Consider the following 22792-nt stretch of genomic DNA (forward strand, 5'->3'; position numbering starts at 1 on the left):
TTTCAAGCATAGCAGGATGGGGGGAAAAAGCACAAATGAGACAGTCAGGTTTTGCAAATGCAAGTCAAACTTTATTTTGGTTTGAGGGGAATGTTTGTGCAACATTTTTGTTCCTGAAAAGAATGGGCTTATTTGGAATGACACTTCAATGGAGAACAGGTGGGCTCTACTGCCATAACACTCGGTTCTTTGGTGGACCAACACCAGACACACAAAGAAATAGAACTTCCGACTTTTCCAACTGCTCAGAGGAAGACAGTAACCGTCTCTTTTTTTATTATTTTATTTTAATCTCAAAATGTGGTTCAGAGAGGAGGGTGGGTAACAACATGTGCTCTTAAGACTAAGAACCTGCTTACATTCCTAAGACACAGAAGGGTTTGCAGTGTGGACTTCAAAACCGCTTTGGTTGGTAATTCAACAACAGCAGCCAGTCTCAACAGTTTGTGCCTTTAGCATGTAAGGGCTTCCTTTCCAAACAGTATCAGTAGTCGAGTAGCTTGGTCAACCTCCCCCACCCACGCCCACCCCGAGCCCCAAACCCACCCCTCTCCTTACCCCTAGTCCACCCCACCCACTTAATAAACAGTGCTGTGTTTGAGTCCCACATACACCCCTGCTAGGATACACAGTTTTTCCCACACACAGACCCACCTCAGTATCACGCTCACGCTCCACTCACCCCAGAGGAGGCACTTCACATTGATAACAGAAACGAAGGAAAAGTTCAACCTGACTAGTTAAGAGTTTTGTACCCTTGAGCTGGAAACACGACATGAACGCTGAGGCCGAACAAGTTTGCATCTGAGTTGTTTTGTTGTTGTTTCTTAAATGTTTCTCCCTCTTTCCCACTCAGAACATGAGGAGATTAACTGAGATCAAGCTAACAAGCAAGTTTAAATAAGTTAATATGTCTGCAAACAGCAAAGCGGATCCATTCACACATTGCTTTTGCAAAGACAACAAAAATGGCATTCAACATAAATTACAGCTTACTTTCTAATCTTTACAGCATTACAAATACTCCCACGTTTTTTTTTCTTGTAGTCTAGAATACAATAGCAGCTTCGTGAGACCAACACATCGGTGAGAAAGTTGAAAGAGTTAAACTAAGCCCATTGTTCTGTCAGTTTGAGTCTGAAGGGTTAGGTCTGCATCTAAGACTAGTGATGGGAACAGAACCCTTTTTATCGGTGTTCAGAACTGATGACATGTACGTTCTGATTGTTTTGCTTGCCACAAGCGCACAGTGACACAAAACAAACACACACACACACACACACACACACACACACAGATGCTCAAGACACACATACTCAGACACACCAAGGGTCAAGTAGAACTTCAGATTTTCACTCCAGCAGCAAAATAAAACAAAATGAAAGGGTGAACATTACTCAAGACATGGCCTGATAATAATGCATACACACTAACTGTTACAGCCCTGGGCTGGAACTGGTAGAAATTGTATTTTTATGTTCATGTTTTATGTTTTATCCCCCCCCCCCCCAACAGTTTCAAATCAACATTACTTTTACATAAAATTCATTTTAGTATAACTTGCTAATATCATTAATTAATTTAAACTTCTACACCACACTCAAGTCAACAGACTAAATATTTAAGGCTTACACAAGGGGCCCAGCAGGGAACCCGACCATAAGTCTCCAAGGAACCCACCCCTCCACACACATACAAACAACCAAGCGGTTTCTCTGCCAGTTAAAAAAAAAGGAAGAAAGAAAAGGACTATGCTTCACTGGGACTCAAGAGTTGCCCTTCCTCTTAAAAGAAAGCAATAACAAACTAAAATGGCTGACTGAGTCGGACTAAGAGGGCAGGAGGCACGGGCAGACCTGAGAACAGAGATGGCGAGGCCATAACAAAAAACACTGACAACCAGGAGGTGTCACTACCACACAATGGTGAAGGGACGCAGATGTCAACACACTTCAGCCTTCCAGAGCTCAGAGGCAGTCCTGTCTTTCCCACCGATCCCTTCTACAGTGATTTTCAGACAAGAGAGGACGCAGGTCACGTCTCACGTTCACAGGCCTGGATTGTTATGAGAAAGTCAGCCACTTCAGTGCAGTGGGTGACCCTAGTTGCCATAGGTGACCACCATATGGGACTTTGTTTACCAGAGCAGCAGAGGTACTGTTTAGCTCCCACACCAATGTGCAGTGAGTGCATCATGGGACATAGGAGGCCAGACACAGCAGTAGGGCAGTGGACACAGAGTGTGTAGAGGAATCTGAACCTGCCTTTATTACAATGCAGTATATGCTGCACTTGCAAGTGATCCATTTGGTCATTAGGTTTTTGAAACCTCCCACCATTCATTAGCACTACAACTAGGATACATTATTAAAATAGAACATAAAAGATAGGGAAGTGTTTTTCTACTTTTTTGTCAAATTTATAATACATTTCAGGATCTGATGGCCTGACAATGTTAACTCACCCTCAGGAATTCAAGTAGTAGTGATAACTACATAAAAAAACAACATGATGAAGGACATGGCACAAGTTCCAATGAAATTCCCAAATGGAAGAGTTCTGAACATATTCCTGGACAACATAATCAAGACACACTGTTTGACAGTGAGACCAATGCTCTAAATAGTGCTTCTGCAGCACTCTTCAAACAGCCAGTCTAAATCTTTAACCTGAATTCATGTACAACAGTCTCAAAAAAATCAACAGTCTCATCTTCTATGTGCATGTGCCAACACTTGATCCTGGTTCCTTAGTGTGTTCCTCTTTTAGTGACAATAATAGCAAGCGATAAGTAAACATCAATAAGGAGAACACAGGTTATGTTCAGCCTGGTTGCTTGAGTGCACATCGCCATGGCACCTCTAGAAAGACCTCAACAGACCTTGTGGGCCAAAAAGCAAACGCCATGTTCTAGAGTATAGAAATGTCCTATTCCTCACAGTGTCCTACATCTATTGTGTTCTCCAAGAAGACGTGGAAGGAGAATCAAAGGAGATAATGGATTGCGATGCGTTTATGAGATGGCAACACATTCCCTACATGTAAACACTACAATCCGAGCAACACTTTGTTTTACGGACAACAAACTGAGCTCAATTTATTTTAGGGCCAGGTGCTATAGGCAGGCAGAATCATCTTTTTTTTCATCATCTAACAGAAAAGTAATCTATATGAGTGTTACAACCCTTTATTCAGCCTGAACACAAGGAAACAGGAAAGGCTAGGGAGTTAATGACCTTCACATACAACACTCCAATAAGAGCACTATTCATTATCTAGGAAACTCTTCGAGCTGGTTTCTCAGACACGGATTAACCCTGGCCATGGATGCATTGGCGTTCTCACTAGACCAGAAAATTAATAATAATAATAATAATAATAACAATAATAATAATTAAAGAATGTGTTTTTGTTTTAAATTCCAAATGCAAGTGTTAAAAGTTTTAATCCCTGCCTGGGAAACCGGCGCTCCGTGGATTACTCGTGAGACTCGTGGGCAATAAGCAAGTTATTAATTGACTAGCGATGGCTCACTCCAGACTCATCTGTAGCCTGGGTGGTGGTGAATGGGAACATTTCTACTATCACCTGAATCAGGGGCCCTAACGTTTGCCATGACAGGCAGCCTGGGCATCTTACCCATCATGCCCAGGTTGGTTTGCTCCCTGAAGCACGGGAAATCGCCAGCCATGTAGTCTACGTTCGGCACCAGACCCGGGTGGCCATTGACGCCGCTGCCGGCGCCAGCTCCAGTTCTGTAGTGGGGCCCCTGTGCGCAGTCAACGGATGAGCCGCCGCCTCCGCCTGGCAGACCCCCGTGGAAGTTGATGGCCAGGTCCTGAGAGCCAGAGCTGTCGCTGTTCGGGGTGGGCAAGATGCTGCCCCACGGGGGCTGCTGCTGCTGCATGTAGTGCCCGTTACTGTAGTTCATAGCCGGGCCACCGACCATCCCATTCACCGGTGGCGACGGGGTGGGTTTGTCCAGCGGGGCTTTGAGGCTGAAGGGCTGCTGGCCCATGCAGGCCTCCTGGGAGAAGGGCAGGCCCTTGGTGGGGAAGCCGGAGCCGGCAGGGTCCTCCCGGGCCACGCTCTTGCAGGGCGGCGGGCCATCGGGCATGTGCGGCATGTGGCTGAGCGGCTGAGACTGTTTCCAGGGCCCCTGTTGCTGCTGAGGTAAGTGGGGATGGGGCTGTTTGAGGGGGTTCTGGTAGAGGGGCAACCGGCTCATGGCAGTCATAGTGGTGGGCGGCATGGCATCGGCAGCATCGTGGTTGAGGGCACAGGATGATGGGGCAGGCTGTGGGCCAGGTCCGAGGCCAAGCCGCGGGTGGGGATGGAGGTGAGGGTGAGGGTGTGGGTGTGGGTGTGGGTGTGGGTGAGGGTGTGGGTGTGGGTGAGGGTGTGGGCCACAGCCGCGGGAGCTGGCGTTGATGAGCAGGTTGCGGCTGATGGGGCTGGGGTTGGCGATCTGGCCCTCGCAGACCGAGGTGCCGCCGGCGCCGGCCCGGGCCTGGCAGAACTGGTTGATCTGGTGCACGATGCTGCTGAGGTCGCTGGACCGGTTGTGGTGCAGGCTGGCCGCCATGGACAGCGGGATGGTTGAGGTAGACACGGTCACGTTGGGAGGGGCGTCGCCGTCGGGCAGCTTGCGCGGGGGGGCACCGTGCATGCCCGGAACCAGCAACATTCCCGAGGGGGCAGGGGGACCAGCTCCAGCTGGAGTGGAGGCCTGAGGGGGCAGAGTCTGGGCCTGGGGAAGCGCCTGGGCCTGGGCTTGAGCCTGAGCCTGGGCTTGAGCCTGAGCCTGGGCTTGAGCCTGAGCGCTGTGTGGGGGCAGCATGGGGGCCCTGGGAGCCATCTCTGCCAGCAGCCTTAGGCCCTGGGAGGCCGTCTGCTGCTGTTGCTGCTGCAGTAAGCTCTGGGGGTGGCTCAGGCCAGGCTGCTGCTGGAGAGTCTGATGACGGATAAGGCCAGGCTGAGGCCGTAAACTGGGTGGGTGCGGAAGGCCGTGGTGCTGGATGGTCTGCGGGCGTGCAATGCCCGGTTGCTGCTGCTGCTGCTGCTGAGCCTGCTGCTGTTGTCGCTGCTGGAGCTGGAGCTGGTGGGAGGGGAGGCCCTGCTTGTGGGCCCCGGGTGGGGGCTGGGGGAGGCCCTGCAGGTGAGCCATAGTCTGCTGCTGGGGCGCTAAAGTGCTCTGGGCCCCGTAGGGCCCGCTGTGGGGGTTCATGACCGACTTGGGCAGGAAGCGGGCACAGCTGGCGTCCAGGCCCTTCAGAATGCTCTTGACGGGTACCTTGACGATGGCAAGGAGGCCTGAGCGGGAGGACTCCTGAGACGGATAGGGGCTGTATCGCTGGCTGGAGGTGTCCAGGCCGTTTACCGTGCGGCGGATGTGCTTCCTTTGAGGTACTTTGACACTGTTGGGGAAGATCTTGATAGTCAGCGGGTTGTTGGCAACTTTCTTAGCATAGGCATCCAATTCCGCTGGGGATGGATAATGTGCGGATCTCATCTTCTGCGTGGTGTCCCCTGAGGAGAGGCATGGACGGAAGACAAATTAGCAGAAAGTGGGATATTAACATCAAGGCAATGACTTAGCACAAGGCACAAACCACTAAGAGCCTTTATCATTAGACCACAAGAAAGAAAGTGAGGCATTAAAAGAATATTTAGTCTACATGCATAGAGATTGGTAGGACAATTGAAATTTGGGCACGCTATATATCATCATCCATTGTATGAATGTTACACAAGGTGTAAATCAACACAGTATATCACCAAATGTGACAATGGAATCTAACTTTGCATCACAAACAAATGACAACAAGGTACTTCCAAGGCATATTACTGGACTTGAAAAGTGTGATGCGATAATTATTGGACACTTTGTACATTCATCGAGAACAGGCCAAAATCCTTGATAAAAAGAAAAACATCTCAAGGATAAGAATAATTTCATCTTGGCCTCTTGTGTAACAGAAACTGGCAAATGCTGGAATGATTATCTTCCCTGACACCATCTTGTCCATCACCACTCACAGACACAGGCACAGACACACACAGACTCAGACAACCACACCCATTTTACCTCATGTGTCCACAAACAGCAGCTATGACTAGTGAGCAGATGAGTGTACTTACATTTCTGAAGTCCAGTGTTCATCTGCAAGTGGGAACGAAGCTGGAATGTGGGGTTGGATACTGGCAAACAAGCCAGCATGTCACACAGGCACTAATGCAACATGGGCTACACTCCGTCACACTGCAAGAGAAACCGTATCAGTGGCAGAGCTCAGATGGGCACCAGCTTGGATATTACTCAGTCCGTTCAAAATGTAGTGTTGTATTCACCTCAGAGTGGTGAATACATTAAGCTTATATTAAATGTGTTGTACCCTACTTACTAACATTGCTTAAGAGGACTATGCTTTTTCTGTGAAGTGATTAGTTGCTAGGAGAATGACAAAGCATCTCTTTTACAAAGGATTATTCAACACACACACGTGCGCTAGATGAACACCGCAATAGTATAAAACAAATAGTACAATGAAACAAATGCTATAGAAAAGCCTTGATTCCCAGAATGCAGTAATAGGTTATTTTACATAGGGGTATAAGAGTAGAAATGACAGTATAGACATTGATGACAATTGCCATGATAACCCAGTTGTGAGGTGTATCACCTTTTCATCATATCTCGTACACTACATACAAGGACGAAATGCTTCCATAATAGCATCTCTGCAGACTCGCTCCATTTAAATATCAAGCATTCATCTATGACCTTTTTAAATCGCTTTCTAAAACAGCTGGCGTTTCTGAGCCTACAGCGCACACCCCGCAGTTTGAGTGTCATGAGCGAGATAGAGGAAGCCTGGCAGGTGCCCAGGGCACGGCAGGAGATGCCACTGCATGACCGGGGCCTACAGACACACCAGCTGACTGCTCCAATTTGAGGGATTGGCAGTTGGTGCGACATCGGCAAAAAGTGCCTTATTAGCATGGACAGTTCAATTCGAAGACGTAGAGTTGCAAATAACAGCAATTCATTTCTATCTGATTCTTGGGAGAAGTGACCATGAATATATTAAGGTATCCCATCGCACTAACGACAGCATACACTCCACAAAGTAGCAGTACAACTGCGTAAATGGGTAACGTTAGGCCTACTTCTATCAAGTTAGCCACTTAGCCGTACAACAAGACTCCTACTAGGCCTGTATAATAACAATGGTCGGTGAAATTCATAGACCCTTATATGTAATAATCATAGTTGAACTAACGTTAGAGTAGGTTTAAACGAAATGTACTAATTGTTGACTTCAAATCCCAACCTTACATTACTCAATTCTTCAATGGCTTTCTGAGAGTTGGGGTGAAAATGGCTAATTTTGATGACTAACTCCAACAACAAAAGCCTAACTGAAATAACCACTGAAGGCATTCCTAAAACAATTACATGAAAATGACAAAGAATCATAGTAATACTTAACTTGATCTCAACCGTCTACGCCTACGTAGGAATGAATCGTAAATGATAAGCAAATTCTCTGGCCACCATTATCTGTGAGCTAGCTAGTAGAGCTCACAGGGCTGCTAGCTATGCTAGTCGACACAGCTGTTCAACATAAGTTAAGCATTTCCCATACCTAAAAGGGCTAACTTAACGGCTAAAACCTTCGAATAGATACATTCGTATCACTTGAAATGGCAAGCTTGTTCACTGATAAGGCAACCATTAACGCTACATTGGCAAACCAGAGATTCTCAACACCAAGTAAAATCAGTATCTCTTTATAACATCCTGTTGTAAAGGAACCGGGTTGTGCTTTCAGCAGTAGCTACGCATCTACATTTGAAAACCTAATGACAACGATTAGTAATAATACAGAAGCGAGCTAGCTATCCAGTAATTACTAACCTATACTGGCTTGAACACAATGTTGGGCTCTCATAGATAGCATAGCTAAGTAGCGGCTAACTAGGATCTGGGATCTTCTTTGTGCTGCAAGTGCAAAAGGTTTTCATTTTTAGAGGTTCTGACAGATAAAATGACTAAGCCTGAACAAGAAAAAACGACCAAAACATTGTACATACTTTCCAGGAGAAGGTGGGCTGTTAAAACATATTTTCAAGAAATATTTCCAACACCGGTATTTTCTTCGTTTTGGTGTGTTGTCCACTATACCACTGCTGCTTTGCAAATGCAGCTCATCGTTTGCGCATGTGTGAAACTGACTTTGTGGAAAGACCCCATCACTGCAGAGAGCTGCCTAGGATATGCCTGATTCATATGTACCTGCCCTCTCTGTTGAACGTGTGCTTGTCATTGGTTTGAGTTGTTGTATTAATCATGTCATCATAGTCATGAGATTAGTAATCCTCCTTGCGTCAGTCTGAATCATGTGGCCTAGTAATTTGTCACAGAATTGAAATCTAACCATTACAAACTCAAGGTGTGCAAGTACTTCAGAGCTTTTCTGATATCTGAAGAGAACAAGCTTGAGTCGCTCAGGACATAATTCACTGTCATTACTTATAGCAAAATGACTGGATACTTAATGAGTATCACACTGATGCATTAGTGGGAATAACATACACACTTAATTGTCTAGGGGCTTTTATTGTTTTGGATATATGGATGAAATAGCTATTTAATATTACATTGGGAGTCTCGTGCACAATTACTGTAACTACACATGCAAGTTAAGGCTGCTTTCAGAAGTACAGAGAAACTAAAGATTCTCATAACAAAATAAAGGAGTGGCTTACTTTATTGAAATAACAGGCAATAGTCTGTTGCACCATATGATGGAGTGTTTTACCTACTAGTAATAGTTTCAGTGACCTTGTGTATTTGTCTCTCAAATAAGTGTGGGTCAAATAATTATACAATCCTAAATTAATTCACATAATAATATTTAACAGTCCAGCTCAAATAAAACAAGTGATCAAAAACGGTTGACTTTACACAAAAATAATATTGTTGGGGGCAGCATCTTTTGTAATGATATGTACCCTTTTGTGACAACATTTAGTGTTTTCAAACAGGTAGTATAGTCATTACTAATTAACAAACAATGGTATAAATCAAATAAAAAAATTCACAATGGATTCAAACAGAAAAACCTCAGAAGCACATACAATTGCACATTGTTGTTACAGCAATCTTAATGAGCTGACATGTTCCTTCAATAATTGAGGCTTCTGAGTGTTTCAACAAACAGGGACAAAACAAGATCTATTCAGAGTACAAAATTACTTCATAAATATTACTACGTTACTACGGGGCAGAGAGCCTCACATCCATCTTTTTACATGTCTCAAAGCCAACAAAAGAAAGCAGACTTAAAAACACAAACCGTCACAGGACAAGGCTGGACAAGGCTACACAAAGCCTAACTCTATGGGGTAATTTCATATGGCTGCCAATATAGAAGGGAATTTCTGAGCTTACATTTAATTGACAGACAAGTAGAAAGTTCCTCTCGAAAAAATTACCTTGTGATAAGTTCTAGAAAGGTTTTGGATTGCGTGGCTTACATGTACATTAATGTTACAAAAACATTTAAATAAGTAAAACACGTTGAATGAACATACTATATTACCACTGAGAATCTACTTTGGTATGATTAAAATCACTTTGAAATCAGTGAAAAATAACCCAAACTCCCAACACCATGAAAATAATAAAAGCATTTCAAATCAAGATTTCTTTCGCATATCACAACTCTCTCTGATGACTCTTTGATCTCCTGTAAATGCATATATGTAATATAGAATCTAAAACACAAAATAAATACAAAAAATAAAAACAATTTATCTGGCTTCACAGATAACGGACATGTAATACTCTTAAAAAAGATTAATAATTCAAAAAGAATATGGTGTGTTCGTGGATAGCATGCACTTTGATCCATGCTAAAAGACACACTTTAATATAATGGCTTATTTTATCAATATGGCACTCCCCCCATAAGAGTACAGCATATTCTGTTGTGTATACCCTACGTATGGATGTGTACTGAAACAGAAAGTGCTGCAGCTAATTCCATAAAAAAAAAGTTTCCACTTATATGAATTACATAAACAGCGGCTTTGACAGCAATGACATGGCATCAGCATACTGATAACCTTGCATGTGCATCTAAATATTCCTGACGTTTAAGTGGACCACTGTCTAACAAACTCTCCATAACATGTGCATTCAGATCAGAAAACCTAGAAATGAATGCAAGTGACTGAGAGCACAGTAGGTAATGATCCACTTAAACTATGTTTAAAGTTCAGATACACTTGGTTGGTGTCAGCATGTGGAAAACAAAATTGTGATAGCTATGTAGTACTAGGACCCTTAAGAAGGAAAGGTCAAAATGTTCTTCCTTGAAACGCTGCCCAGTTTGAAATGCTAAATTAGACAGCGAGCAAGTCCATAGGATAAACAGTTATCACATCTAGAGGTCATTCTCGTTTAAAAGTTTTGAGATGCACAATCACGTAACCACTTCCCTTCCTCCCTCTACACAGAAAGAACCATACGGATTAATCAAAAGAGGATTTAAAAGTCTGCATGTCTTATGCTTACACATCTCCCACCAATCGCATCTATGGATCCACAAAGCTTAACGTAACAGTTAGACGTAAATGTTTAAGAGGAGCAGCAGTACATGCAGATAGTCTGGTCCTGTAAAAATTAAGGCACCAGAGGTTCACAAATCCACTTGTATAGAGAAACAATACGTTTTCAAGTGTTCTGAAGGCAGTCGAAGTGAATGCAAACGACATATCAGAGCATAAGGTAGGAGACTGTTCTCAGGCTTGGGCTTCGGTCATCTTCTTAAGTAATGGTATCTGTTTGAGGGAGCACACATATTCTAGGTTAGAGTTCTCGTTCGTTTGGTCCTTCCTTTACAGTATACAGCATCAAAACGCACTGAACTTGTTAAAATGAGTAGCCATGCTAAAAACTGACCATTACCTCCCCACTCCCCCCCCTCAAGGTCTCCCAGCCCTTCTCACCTGAGTCAGGTCCACTCCTGTGAGGGCGTTGACGGACACGGGGAGCTCGGCTAGCAGGCGGTTCACTTCCCCAGTCACCCGGCTGTTCTCCCCACTCAGAATGATGATCTCATTGGTCCTGGCCAGAGGAGCGGCCACTTTGGCAGCGATCTGTTTAGACGGGAAGAGGGAAGGGAAAAGTCTCTGCATTTATCCCATTCCGTGAATTAGTGAAACACACAGTGAGGTGAAGCACACACTAATCCCGGCGCAGTGAGCTGCCTGCAACAACAGCGGCGCTCGGGGAGCAGTGAGGGGTTAGGTGCCTTGCTCAAGGGCACTTCAGCCGTGCCTACTGGTCGGAGTTCCAACCGGCAACCCTCCGGTTCCAAGTCCGAAGCGCTAACCAGTAGGCCATGGCTGCCCCAAAGTGCCCCAAGTGATGAGGAACTTGGACGTTCAGACAGTTTACTTAGGTAAACAGAACAATTAAACAACAAACTAACAAAAATGGCATATGTTTTGTTTGTTAAGCAATCAACTAACAAAAATGGCATATACTGTGTGAAACATTAGGAAATTTGCGATGGATTGTGTTTAATGTGGTAGCTCATATACCTTTGGCAGTGCCTCCAGGACCAGCGCAATCTTGGCTGCTTCTCCATACTGCTGGTAGGCCTCAGCCTTCAGCCTCATCTTCTCGGCCTCTGCTTTACCGATGGCCTCAATAGAGGCTGCCTCCGCCTCTCCTATTTTGCGGATTTTCTCGGCTTCTGCTTGAGCCGTTAACACCCTTTTAATCCTGTGAGGAGGGGAAAAACCAACCACAGACTCGCATCACATGTTTACAAATTGAATACATTATTTTTAGCATACTTAAGAACACAAACATGCAGATGTTTGTGATATTTGACCCCAATGAAACACAGTTCTCATTGGAGATCCAACATTTTGTTAAGTTGAAAGATTTTACTTCAGACAGGAAACTCTCAGAATAACTGTAAGAATTGTACTGATGTAAGTACAAGGTAGTATGCTTGGTCTCGGCAGACTAGATCAGCTGCTGTAAGAAGCATTGCATTGCATAATTGCTGCTGTTGCTGCATTGAAGACAACAACAAAATAACACAAAATAAAACAAAACTAACAATCTAGACAGGAGAGGGAGAGGGAGTGTCATGTAATGTCTTGCCGTCATGTCGCAGGAGCTGCATCAGTCTACCTGCAGGAATTTAAACAAACGTTGCATTTTGGAGCTAGTGCTGATTGGTTCTCGCCGAAACCAATTAACTTCATCACTCAGTGTTTCCAAACTGAACTGGTCATTTGTGTGCTACAAACTGACAAGTAGTGTAAAACATTTTCAATAGTCCTTTCTTCTCCACACTAAATTGCAATAGCACAACTTGATCATTTGTCCTTATTCAGCAGCTGAACTGGATTTGAAATATTGCATTTCATTACATGGTATTTCAAGTAGAACAAAATCTAAGGGTCTAGGTAGAATGTACTACAAAAGCAAGTACACATCATTACACATTGCTAACATTTTGTAGAATCACCTATTTGTACAAATTGTATTGTACATTGAAGTCTTATAGCACTATTGAAGTCTTATAGCACTTATAGAACTGTATACAGTGCAACTTCAGGCTACTTGAAAAGAATTATGATCAAGAATCCATTTGAGAGGACACACTTACTTGTTTCCTTCAGCGAGCTGCTGTATCTTGTAGGCCTCGGCCTCGGCAGGTCGCTTGACTGTGGCAATCAGCTCCTTCTGTGTGCGGTCGATTTCCCGCTCCTCGATGGTGATCTGCTTCTTCCTCTGGACCACCTCGATCTCTATCTCCTCCAGACGGATCTTCTGCTGCTCTTTGGCGGCCTGTAGCTCATACGCCAGCTGTGACTCGGCTTTCTGTGCAGGCGAGAGATCATTGGTCTTGGTCATTTGGTTTGGGCATCCAGTACAAAGTTTGACATTTAAAACCGCAGAGTAAGGAGAGGCAATTTGTAATTGCCTTTGTAATCAAAGGTTGTTTTTATGTAATCAGGCAACTGTAAGCAGAGGCTTGTTTATGCCTTGTTTATTGCCTTGAACTATGAAAATGATCTTCCTCTTCCACTGTCCACCATAAGATTTAGTTTTCCTAATTGGACATGCAAAATATAACTGGGACAGTTGTACCAATGAAATGAACCATGTAAGGTCAATATGCCAAAGGGGACGTTTCTGGTATCCTCTTGAAGATTAAAATCTCCTCCAAGAGTGTTTATTTGTAAAGATCAAGGGGGGCCATGGGAAACACTGTCTCACTGACCTTGGTGTTCACTTCCTGGTTGAAAGCAGCTTTCTGCAGCTCCAGTTCTCGTTTGGAGTCGGCCATTTTGGTGTCAGCCAAGAACTTGACATCCATCATCTCTTTCTTGCACTCGGCTTCCTAGGTGGAGAGAGGTAGACAAATCATGTTGACCAAGATGTGAAGCTCTCCCTGTGGGACCCATCAGGGATAATGAAGTCCCCAAGGGCCAGACATGACTTTATTACACGCCTGAAAACAGCTTGTTGCAATTTTGTTTGTGGACAGTGATGAAAACCCACACCTTAAAGCTTACGACCACAAATGACATATGACAGGGGTTTTATAGTACTCCGTTGAGTTTGATTGACCACCACTACTTTGAGTTACATCCAGACAAGGTTTTGCTATTTAGGGCCCGAGCACCGAAGGGCGCAAGGCCCTATTGTTTTTGTAAGGATTATTATTATTATTATTATTATTATTATTATTATTATTATTATTATTGAGTATTATTATTGTTATTCTACTTTTTTGCTTTCCTGTTTTTGAGGTGGTTAACATGGTCGAAAACTCTTGAAATTTGGCACACACGTCAGGTGTCACACATCGCAGTTAGGTACAAGAGCTTGACCCTGGGCGTGGCCCAGGGCCTCGCTAGCGCCCCCTTAGGTGACTGATCCCGTGGTTGGCAAATATTTTGAGGTGGTTAACATAATCTAAAAGTCTTGAAATTTGGCACACACATCAGGTGTCACACAAAGCAGCTAGGTAAAAAAGCTTGGCCCCGGGTATGGCCCAGAGACTCGCTAGCGCCCCCTTACGCCCCCTTAGATGACTGATCCCGTGGTGGGCATATACTTTAAGCTACACACACCAAATTTGGTAGGTGTCTGTATCTCCCCAAGATGAACGACTTTCGTATGTACAATGCATTAGCCACGCCCAACAGGAAGTGAGGTATTTGGGATTTTGTGCAGACTAATATGCCAAAAGAGGTGCTTCCCATGGGTGAAAACGTATGAAATTTGGCACACACATCAAGTGATACAGTGAATAGACAGGGATAAAAGCTTGGCACCGGGCGTTGCCCAGGAACTCCATAGCGCCCCCTTATGTTACTGTGACTTGTGGTTGGCATATAGTTTTAGATACACACACCAAATTTGGTGGGTGTATGTAACTCCCAAAACCAAACAACTTTTGTATTAACATGCCATTAGCCACGCCCACAGGAAGTGAGGTAATTGAGAATTTGTGCATTGTGGACATGATCAATTTTAACATACTCCTCCTAGACAGTTTATCCGATTCATGTCAAAGTTGGTATACATGACGCCGAGATGTTCCTGATTCTAAATTGTGAAGCCTTTTTTTGATATGTTGTAATTTGACGAAATGGCGAAATTAATTAATTTTAATACCCTTCCACATGAACAATAAATGTGTCATAATTCACCATGCATGGCTTGAAATGTTTTAAATTTCACAGGTCATGGAAGACCATGTTAATGATAATATTCACATGCCCATAATGCATGTTTGGCATAGCGCCACCAACTGGCAACAGAAAGAATGACAATTATACTGATGTCACATGATCAATTTGAACATACTCCTCCTAGACGGTTTGTCAGATTCATTTGAAATTTGGCAAACATTATGCCAAGATGTCGCTGATGTTAAATTGTGAATGGATTTTTGAATGTTGTAATATATTTGATATGATTTTAATATCTCACCACATAAACAGGAAATGTGTCATAAATCACAGTGCATTGAATGAATGGTCTGAAACTTCTCAGGTCAATAGATATCATGATTATGATGATATCCAGACACCCAATGGGCCTGCCTGGCATAGCGCCACCACCTGGCCAAACAGGAAATGTGCCAGAAATGGACAATGCCTTAAGTGATTGATCTGAAACTTTATAAAATATTGGATATCATTATTGTGATGATATTCACATGCATAATTCACAGGCCTAGCATAGCGCCACCTTCTGGCCAAGCAGGAAATGTGCCAGAAATGCTCTATGCTTTGAATAAATGGTCTGAAACTTTTCAGGTTAATAGATATTATGATTATGATGACACCCAATGGGCCTGCCTTGCATTACGCCCCCACCTGGCCAAGCGAGTAAATGTGGCAGAAAATAAAATACAAAAACAAATAGCACACGCATCAAATATGTACATTTCAGAAACTCACCACGTCGGTGCTTTGTTGGATTCCGACATGTCACGGGTTGCGGCCCGCAGGTGCTCGGGCCCGTCATTGCCGCTTGCGGCTATATTTTTTAATGTTTCTGAAATTCCAAAATCCGCTTTCTGTCTAATAATGTGTCTTAATCTGACGGATACACTAGACCACTCGTCTAATGGTAGGAAGGCTCTTTACCCTTATGCCTGCATCCCTCTCAGCTTCAGCAACTCCAATATCTGCGTCTCGCTGGACAGCTGCGGTCTGTGTCTTTCCCAGAGAGCTGAGATAGTCCATCTTGTCATAGACATCCTGTGGAGACGAGACAGTTTCCGTTGACACACACACACACACAGGGGTGCAATATACATGACATCAGTCACTCACAAATGATGTTCCATAACAGTCACAACAACTTCCAATTTATGATGTGGTTTTCTTACACATCACAGAGTTGGTGACCAGAACTGAAGAATAGTGCATTAAATTATTTTGACTAAAGAGTATAATTTGTTTTCCTCAAGTTTCACAACATTTCCAGCCAGTGTTTATCACCTCATTAACTCCTGAAAGTAATAATGACTAAACGCTGTAAATCATTACCAGTTTTATGCCCAAGCAATTCATCACATTTAGTCCGACTTATCAGTTGACTCTGATCAACTAATCTAAACTTCTTACTTTTATTCCTTATGAAGAAACATTAACACCACTGAAAACATGGTGGTCACGTGTCATACTCAGGTTAGAGAGCAAATGCATTATAGTATACCACTGACGTCATATTGCCTCACAAAATCACATGAAGACAATAAAAGAGAGAGTGTGTGCCTGTGTATGTGTGTGTGCATGTGTATTTGTGTGTGTGAGATGTGTTATTGCCAGGAAAAATTATGGGAAGGGGAATGGGAGAATGACTCATCTGAGTCTGAGGCTGAATGGCACTCACATGGCAGACCATCAGTATCATTATAGACTTTTGCCACCTTTGCCTTTAGCACAGCCTAAGCACACTCTGGTCAGAAAAGATTGAAATGTGATAAATATATATATATAAAAAAAAGAACAAAGAAAAAGGCAAATAATCTTCAGAATTCCTAGAACTCACTTTGATGGTGAAGCTGAGGATTTCAATGCCCATCCGACCCACATCTGGGGATGCCACCTCTCGCACCAGCTGGGCAAACCTGTCTCGGTCCTGGTAGATCTGCTCCACTGTCAGAGTGCCTGGGGGGGAATGGTAAGAGATCATCCATAAGGCCCAAATCAGTCACACTAAAGGTAGCTAGGTAGAATGGATTTGTTTTCATTTCGGTGACCTTGAGAAAACAGAGATCTATGTGAAAAATCGCTGGAATTCTCCATTATCCTAATGTAAGCAGTACAACATGTGGTAATCATTACTATTGTCATGAACTGATCTTTAATGAGTAACTGACCATTACTGTTTTGTCCATCAGGTCTTGGGGCCTGTACTACGAAGCGTGGTTACTGGCTTATCTGGGTAACTTCGAGAGTAACTTGATCACGTGTGGCATAACTTCCCGATTATCTCATACTACTAAAAGTGGATAGGTTTTAACCGAGGTATGCTGCCATGGCAATTTACGCTGCATCTCAATCCTGCTCCGAGCAGGTTATGTTCTTGGTTAACCCGAGGTTTCTGTTTAACCACACCCTTTATAAGTACCACACCTCCACTAACAACTTGTCTGCGTACCTGGATGATCCATACGACATTGGAGCGCAAATCGTGAGGGGCTCTCTTCGCAGGGCGAGGGTTTTTAGAGACCGCCAGAATCCGCTGACATTATTCTTTACGAAAGATATAGATTCTCAGCCGAGGGAATTTGTTATCATTGTCAGCTGATCGAGGCAGACGTATGAGACAATGTGCCTTTCGTTGAGATATTTTGCCAGTGGCCAATTATTCCATCTGTGATGCTGAACATCTGAGCAAAATAAAATAAATCGGACATACAGTAATAAATTAAAATCACCATTTTAACATAAAACTTGAATGTCATATTACCCTGCACATAAAGGCTGCACATTTCCACAGCACCAGGATCCGACCGAATGCCTCCCTCAACCCCCTCCATAATCGGCCTTCCACTATTATTTGCGATGGCCAACTCCTCTAACCTGACTCTCGCCAGATGAATTTCGTTCCGCCTAGCTCCGTCTAGCTTCACTCACATCCATCTGGGATCGGTTTCGTTGAGAGTGATTTCGGCACCAGATTGTATGGTAGAGCCAATCAGGACGCAGGGCGGGAGTTTAATAGATGTGACATAGCGTAGAAACGACTGTGAGACTGTTCTCAGTGTGGTTGAAGTAGCACGTCAATAGATGACGGACAAGTGGCTTATCCAATCATATGCAAGCATTTTTTGATTAGGCCCAGCCTTCTGAAGCACCACTCCAATGGATTGATCCCAGATGGATGAGTGGAGCTAGGCAGAACGAAATTCATCTGGCGAGAGTCAGGTTACAACTCCTCTGCTAGGCCTACTGTAAACCACTCTGGTGCCTTTCCTCCTACAGTAGTGTTCAAAGACACCTTTTTCTTGTTATATGTAGACATATTAATGCAAGCTATAACTATATAAACCTTAACCTACCATTCTGAATAATGTTTTTGTGTTTCATTTTCACCTGCTGCCATGTGCGTTTGGCACTGGTGTTGCATCTGAAATGTTCACAGGATTAGGCATACACTAAGTCAGTCAATGTCAATGAGGGCTACTTAAACATTTAATTATCCTTATTAATCTATATGCCCACTTCTGAATTGTGTTAGGCCTTTTTATGAACTCAAAAAAGGCAATTTAATTATTTCAACTCATTTCAGACATTCCGCAAGCTATTAATCCTCCGTAACATATATTTGAGGAACATGTGGAAATAAAACGTTACTTTTAGGCATTTAGGCTACCCGATCTGCAATACAGCCTTGCCTTGCTTTGTTTGCTGCCGACATATTTGACTTTTGTCGTAGAGTGGGTTTTAATTCCTCATAACTTGTCATAATAATTGTGCATTCCTCATCCGTAAAATAAGGTGATCGCATCATCATTGAAAGTGGTGACTTGCACTGCAACCCGCTATGTGAACGTGCACAAACAATTAGGTTAACCCCGGTTCGACAAATCAACTTCTTAATCAGCGTCGTAGTACCGATTAACACCACTTAAGATAACCAGGTTTTGTCAACCCCGGTTTAACTAAGTAACCCTGTGTTACATCTGGGTAGGTTAAGCTCCCTTCATAGTACAGGCCCCTGGTCTTTTGATTGTATAGCACTTTGGTCAACTGTTGTTGTTTTTACAGTGCTTTATAAATAAACCTGACTTCACTTAAATCTTATTAATAACTTTGGAATGCTCACCTAAAATGGAACGTAGATGTCCTTCCAGAGTTTGCAAAACAACACCTTTCATCTCCGCCACTGTCTTCCCCAAAAACTGCTCACATGCTAGTGGCAGCAGGTCAGCTTCTGTCAGGACTTTGATCTATTATAAAATGTTGAGAAGGTTTAGGTATATTTTCCTGCCAAGGTTCCAGATGTATAATGTCGTCATTTGTACAGTTAGACAGTTCATGCAGTATTTTAGACCACTCTACGAAATTACTTATTTTTGCATAAATTAACAGAACAAACAAACAAAAAATTGTCTATACATACAGATCTACGTACAGTATGAGTTCTTTCAGTATACCTTTTGTCATTCAATTATTTTAGAGTATTTATTACACTTTGCTCAATAAGTTTCGAGCACTAATGGCCTATGCAGATTACTTTTTTTTTGTCTCCTATGATGGTCTTTTACGATTGACCATGTCAGACTAGGCGATCAGAGAACCAGGTCGGAAGATTGGCCACATTACAAGATCATGTAGCCTATCTATCGTTGCCTTCTCATCGCGTGTTGTCAGTGTCAATGCGGGAGTCGTAGGAGATTTCCACAAAATTCTGACATGCTAGACTTGGTCGTGGAGTCGTGGAACGTCACAGACAATAAATCGCGGGTCTTTGGATATGACACATTACAAGACGTGTTTGTCCTTCAGCACTGTTCCCGATGTTCCCGGACAGCAACGACAAAATCGTGGCTAAAATCGAGCTGAAATTGTGTAATCTGCATAGGCCATAATACACTCAAAGCAAAGCAACAGGAGAACTTAAGCTCACTGACTGCAGTGTCTGATTCTATGAACACATGCTGAGTTCATGGAAAATATCTATGTTTACAAGATGCCCATAGTTATATTGCTTACAAAACAAAAATTGAACAGGGGTGTGTTGCCTGATGCAATGAAGCTTTACCATTTAAGGAAATGAAATTTCTCTGCCAATGCAGTGTCTTGTATTTCTTTGTCCTAACAGGGAAAGGTTGTCAATTGTTTTACTTCAAAAGGTCTACTCAACTGATCAATTATTGGTTATTATCCAGTTATTAACTACAAATCTTATATGCCATATGAGAAAAAACAAACAAACATTGCCCTGTGTAATTTCCCATATTACGGTATATTCTCATCTCTACCTAAAATGACAGAAAGATTACATTGAAAAATATTGCACAGATGTGAATAAATGTCACAAAATGCACATTCACAGTTATGCAAGGTTATTGCATAGATGAACAGCTTTGAATTTGACTAAAAGGCACACCTACCTGGGCAACCCCTGTGACTGTAATGGCCACTCCTTCTGCTGTCTCCACATCTTCACATTTGGGTTGTAGTGTCATTATCTCTAGTGTAATCCTGAAAGAGAGAAAAACAAAGACCCTATTTGGTTCTACTAAGAAACATATCCAGGTTTAAGCCCATGTTTTGCTTAAGTGATTAACACAGATGACAGTGGAAATTGAAAATAACACACAGTTTGTTCACAAGTATACTTGGCCTATAAACCTGATTTACATTTTTTACATTTTACATTTATCTCAGAAACATCCCAAGTTAGCTAAGAGAACTCTAGTGTTAACTTCTGTCTGTCTAGGTATCATTGTAGGTGTTGGAAGGTGACACCGTAGGAATAGATTGACACATTTGTGTATAACTGTAACAGTTACTGTAACTGGCTGACCTCTGAGCATCTGAAATGAGCCACCACGCCCAGGCCCAGCCACCAACGACGTAAGTTTTCTCATTACTGCAGCCACCTGGAAAAAGCATAATTAACGTTAATATTGCAGCTGCTTCACGCTAGCCATAAGGCTTGAAGTGTATCCTCTAACGTTATGGATATCAGAGAGAGCGAGTTAAGATATCGTCAACATAATCGACAGTTTATGGTAACAGGTATGTTAGCTGGGTTAATCTTTATAACATCTCAGCTAACATTGTAGAACTAGCAGCCAGCTAAGTTTAACTAACGTTAGACACAGTGTAGCTTCTAATAAATAGCTAACTAGCTGACATTTGGTAATTTATCAACACCGTTCACGCATATTACACCTGGAGCTCACTAAAGCTTACAACCTCCGACTGATGAGGGATGTTTACATTAAACTGAATTGAAAATACATTACGTGCAAATACCAGTTCTTACAGAACAACTTTTAACTACTACATCATAACATTACTCCAGCTAGCTAAAACATTAGCCTAGTGACTAGGAGTGACAGAACACGCCCCTGACATCTAGCGCCAGCTATTTTGCTATCGTTGAGAATCAAAGTAAAATGAATAAGAAACCCGAAGGAACCAGGGATTTAGCTATCTAACCCCAGCTGTCATAAGACTCCAAATCAAATGGCTAATATATAATATTAATTGACAAACATCAGTGTCCACCTAGCTAGCTTCCGATCAGCCTTGCTTGTTATGTTAGCGTTAGCTAACGTTTACGTTAGCCATCATACCTGAGGCTTGTCATCGGCAGAAAATATGGTCATAATTTTACCTGAAACGACAAGGGCTTCGTTTGGTCCAACAGTGAGGCAGCAACCCATGTTTTATCCACAGACGTGTTCTAAATCCCGGAAAACCAGCTCAATAATATTCAAGGATGATGAAGACGTTTTGTAATGTCGTTATGCGGATAACTGCAAGCACAGTTCACTCAGGCGAGGAGGCCTCCTCAGAATGTGAAATGCCTGCCTACTCGCCTCCTCCAATCAAGAGAAGACTAGGAGCGAGCGAGGAAATGTTTATCACAAGCCTGCCTTTCTTTTATGCTGCCCAGCCCTAAGCGCCGAAATAGCACGATAACTCACGAGCATTTTTAAATTGGTAGACCTACGTCATGAAGTAACAGTGGGTGAAATACCCAAAGAAATTAAGTCGAAGTGGGATTTCCATTACAACTGAAACCTAAAACGTAAAAGAAAAAACATGCAAACATAGAGCAATTCTGCCAAAAGTTACGCAATAAAATGTTTTTTAAAGTTTGTTTTTAAAAAAATCCAAAATGTTATACACGTAGCCTACACAAAACCTACCACACACACACAACTCAATTAAGGCTAGGCTACTTATATAAAAATATAAGATAAAATAATAATAATTATAATAATAATATAAAACTATGTGTGAGCTGGGCCACACATCTGACTCATTCTCAGCATCTGCGGACATATTACCATATACATATCACATTTGTTATTCTTTGATTCTGAGCCTCAACCATCTGTTACTTTAGCTTACTGCTAGGCCTGTATGTGTATACACTGTCAGACAAGACAGTCTTGGACAGTTTATACACTATGGGTCTATGACATCCGTAGGCTACCAGTTTGTGTGGAATTGAAGGTACTGTGTCTACAGCTAGGTGCCAAAAGTGCCGTGGTCATGAGTCTGAGTTAGCCATGGTCAGTACCTAGCTGGTGTATTATGTGGCAAAGTGATTATCCCAGATAAATGAAATAAACCTTGACCAGCCTGCATTTCACACATTCTGATTCTTGTGATAGTGTAAGTATGGCTTGAATACTTTTGAATAATTGTTTGTGCTGTTGGAGATGTCACCACCTACTGGTTAAAGTCTAAACTGTCATCCACTATAAAGAGAAAAAAACATAGCCTTTAATGTTTGTGAAGAAGTACCTTTACAACAACAACAACAACAACAACTTACAGATATATAGTGCTTTAAGAAAGCCCGGTACAGCCTGTGGCACACATGGGCGGATTATGAACTTTCAGGCCCCTGGGCCCAGATGTGTTAAGGACCCCCCACTAATTGTCGTATATGTGGGAGGGGGGCTTGGGGGTCCTCCCCCAGAAATTGTTTTATATGTTTGATTTGATGTCCTGTATTCTGGTGCATTTTGGG

The 22792-nt window shown here is 42.8% G+C and overlaps 2 protein-coding genes across 3 annotated transcripts; both read right to left on the minus strand.

The window, feature by feature from the left end:
- Positions 1 to 577: 577 nt before the first annotated feature.
- On the minus strand, positions 578 to 8425 carry fam222bb (family with sequence similarity 222 member Bb). The gene is made up of 3 exons (XM_076282439.1): positions 8098 to 8425; positions 6142 to 6262; positions 578 to 5529 (listed from the first exon to the last, which is right to left on the minus strand). Exons 2-3 carry the CDS (start codon positions 6218 to 6220, stop codon positions 3542 to 3544), a joined length of 2067 nt encoding a protein of 688 aa, XP_076138554.1. The 5' UTR covers positions 6221 to 6262; positions 8098 to 8425; the 3' UTR covers positions 578 to 3541.
- A 178-nt stretch (positions 8426 to 8603) lies between these two features.
- flot2b (flotillin 2b) lies at positions 8604 to 21612 on the minus strand. Of its 2 annotated transcripts, XM_076282440.1 has the most exons (11): positions 21422 to 21612; positions 20603 to 20678; positions 20187 to 20277; positions 18896 to 19019; positions 16613 to 16731; positions 15703 to 15816; positions 13320 to 13439; positions 12702 to 12916; positions 11617 to 11800; positions 11020 to 11169; positions 8604 to 10851 (listed from the first exon to the last, which is right to left on the minus strand). In XM_076282440.1, the coding sequence occupies exons 1-11, from the start codon at positions 21468 to 21470 to the stop codon at positions 10813 to 10815; spliced, it is 1281 nt and encodes a 426-aa protein (XP_076138555.1). In that variant the 5' UTR covers positions 21471 to 21612; the 3' UTR covers positions 8604 to 10812. The 2 variants fall into 2 exon arrangements, with proteins under 2 accessions (XP_076138555.1, XP_076138556.1); XM_076282441.1 differs by lacking the exons at positions 20187 to 20277; positions 20603 to 20678; positions 21422 to 21612 and adding an exon at positions 19835 to 20162.
- Positions 21613 to 22792: the final 1180 nt, after the last annotated feature.

Source organism: Alosa pseudoharengus, unplaced genomic scaffold (assembly GCF_046254945.1).
Source record: "Alosa pseudoharengus isolate Yale_2024_CS ecotype anadromous, Long Island Sound unplaced genomic scaffold, YU_APseudo_1.1 YU_APseudo_1.1_scf_13, whole genome shotgun sequence".
NCBI lineage: Eukaryota > Metazoa > Chordata > Actinopteri > Clupeiformes > Clupeidae > Alosa > Alosa pseudoharengus.

Excerpts from the sequence above, each read along its gene's own strand:
- fam222bb (XM_076282439.1), bottom strand. The coding sequence starts at position 6,220 with ATGCTGGCTTGTTTGCCAGTATCCAACCCCACATTCCAGCTTCGTTCC. Across the intron at positions 5,530-6,141 it reads GAACACTGGACTTCAGAAAT|GGGACACCACGCAGAAGATG; the intron begins GTAAGTACACTC and ends GCCTCTCCTCAG.
- flot2b (XM_076282440.1), bottom strand. The coding sequence starts at position 21,470 with ATGGGTTGCTGCCTCACTGTTGGACCAAACGAAGCCCTTGTCGTTTCA. Across the intron at positions 19,020-20,186 it reads CAGTCACAGGGGTTGCCCAG|ATCAAAGTCCTGACAGAAGC; the intron begins GTAGGTGTGCCT and ends ATTTTATAATAG. Across the intron at positions 12,917-13,319 it reads ACCAGGAAGTGAACACCAAG|AAAGCCGAGTCACAGCTGGC; the intron begins GTCAGTGAGACA and ends TCGCCTGCACAG.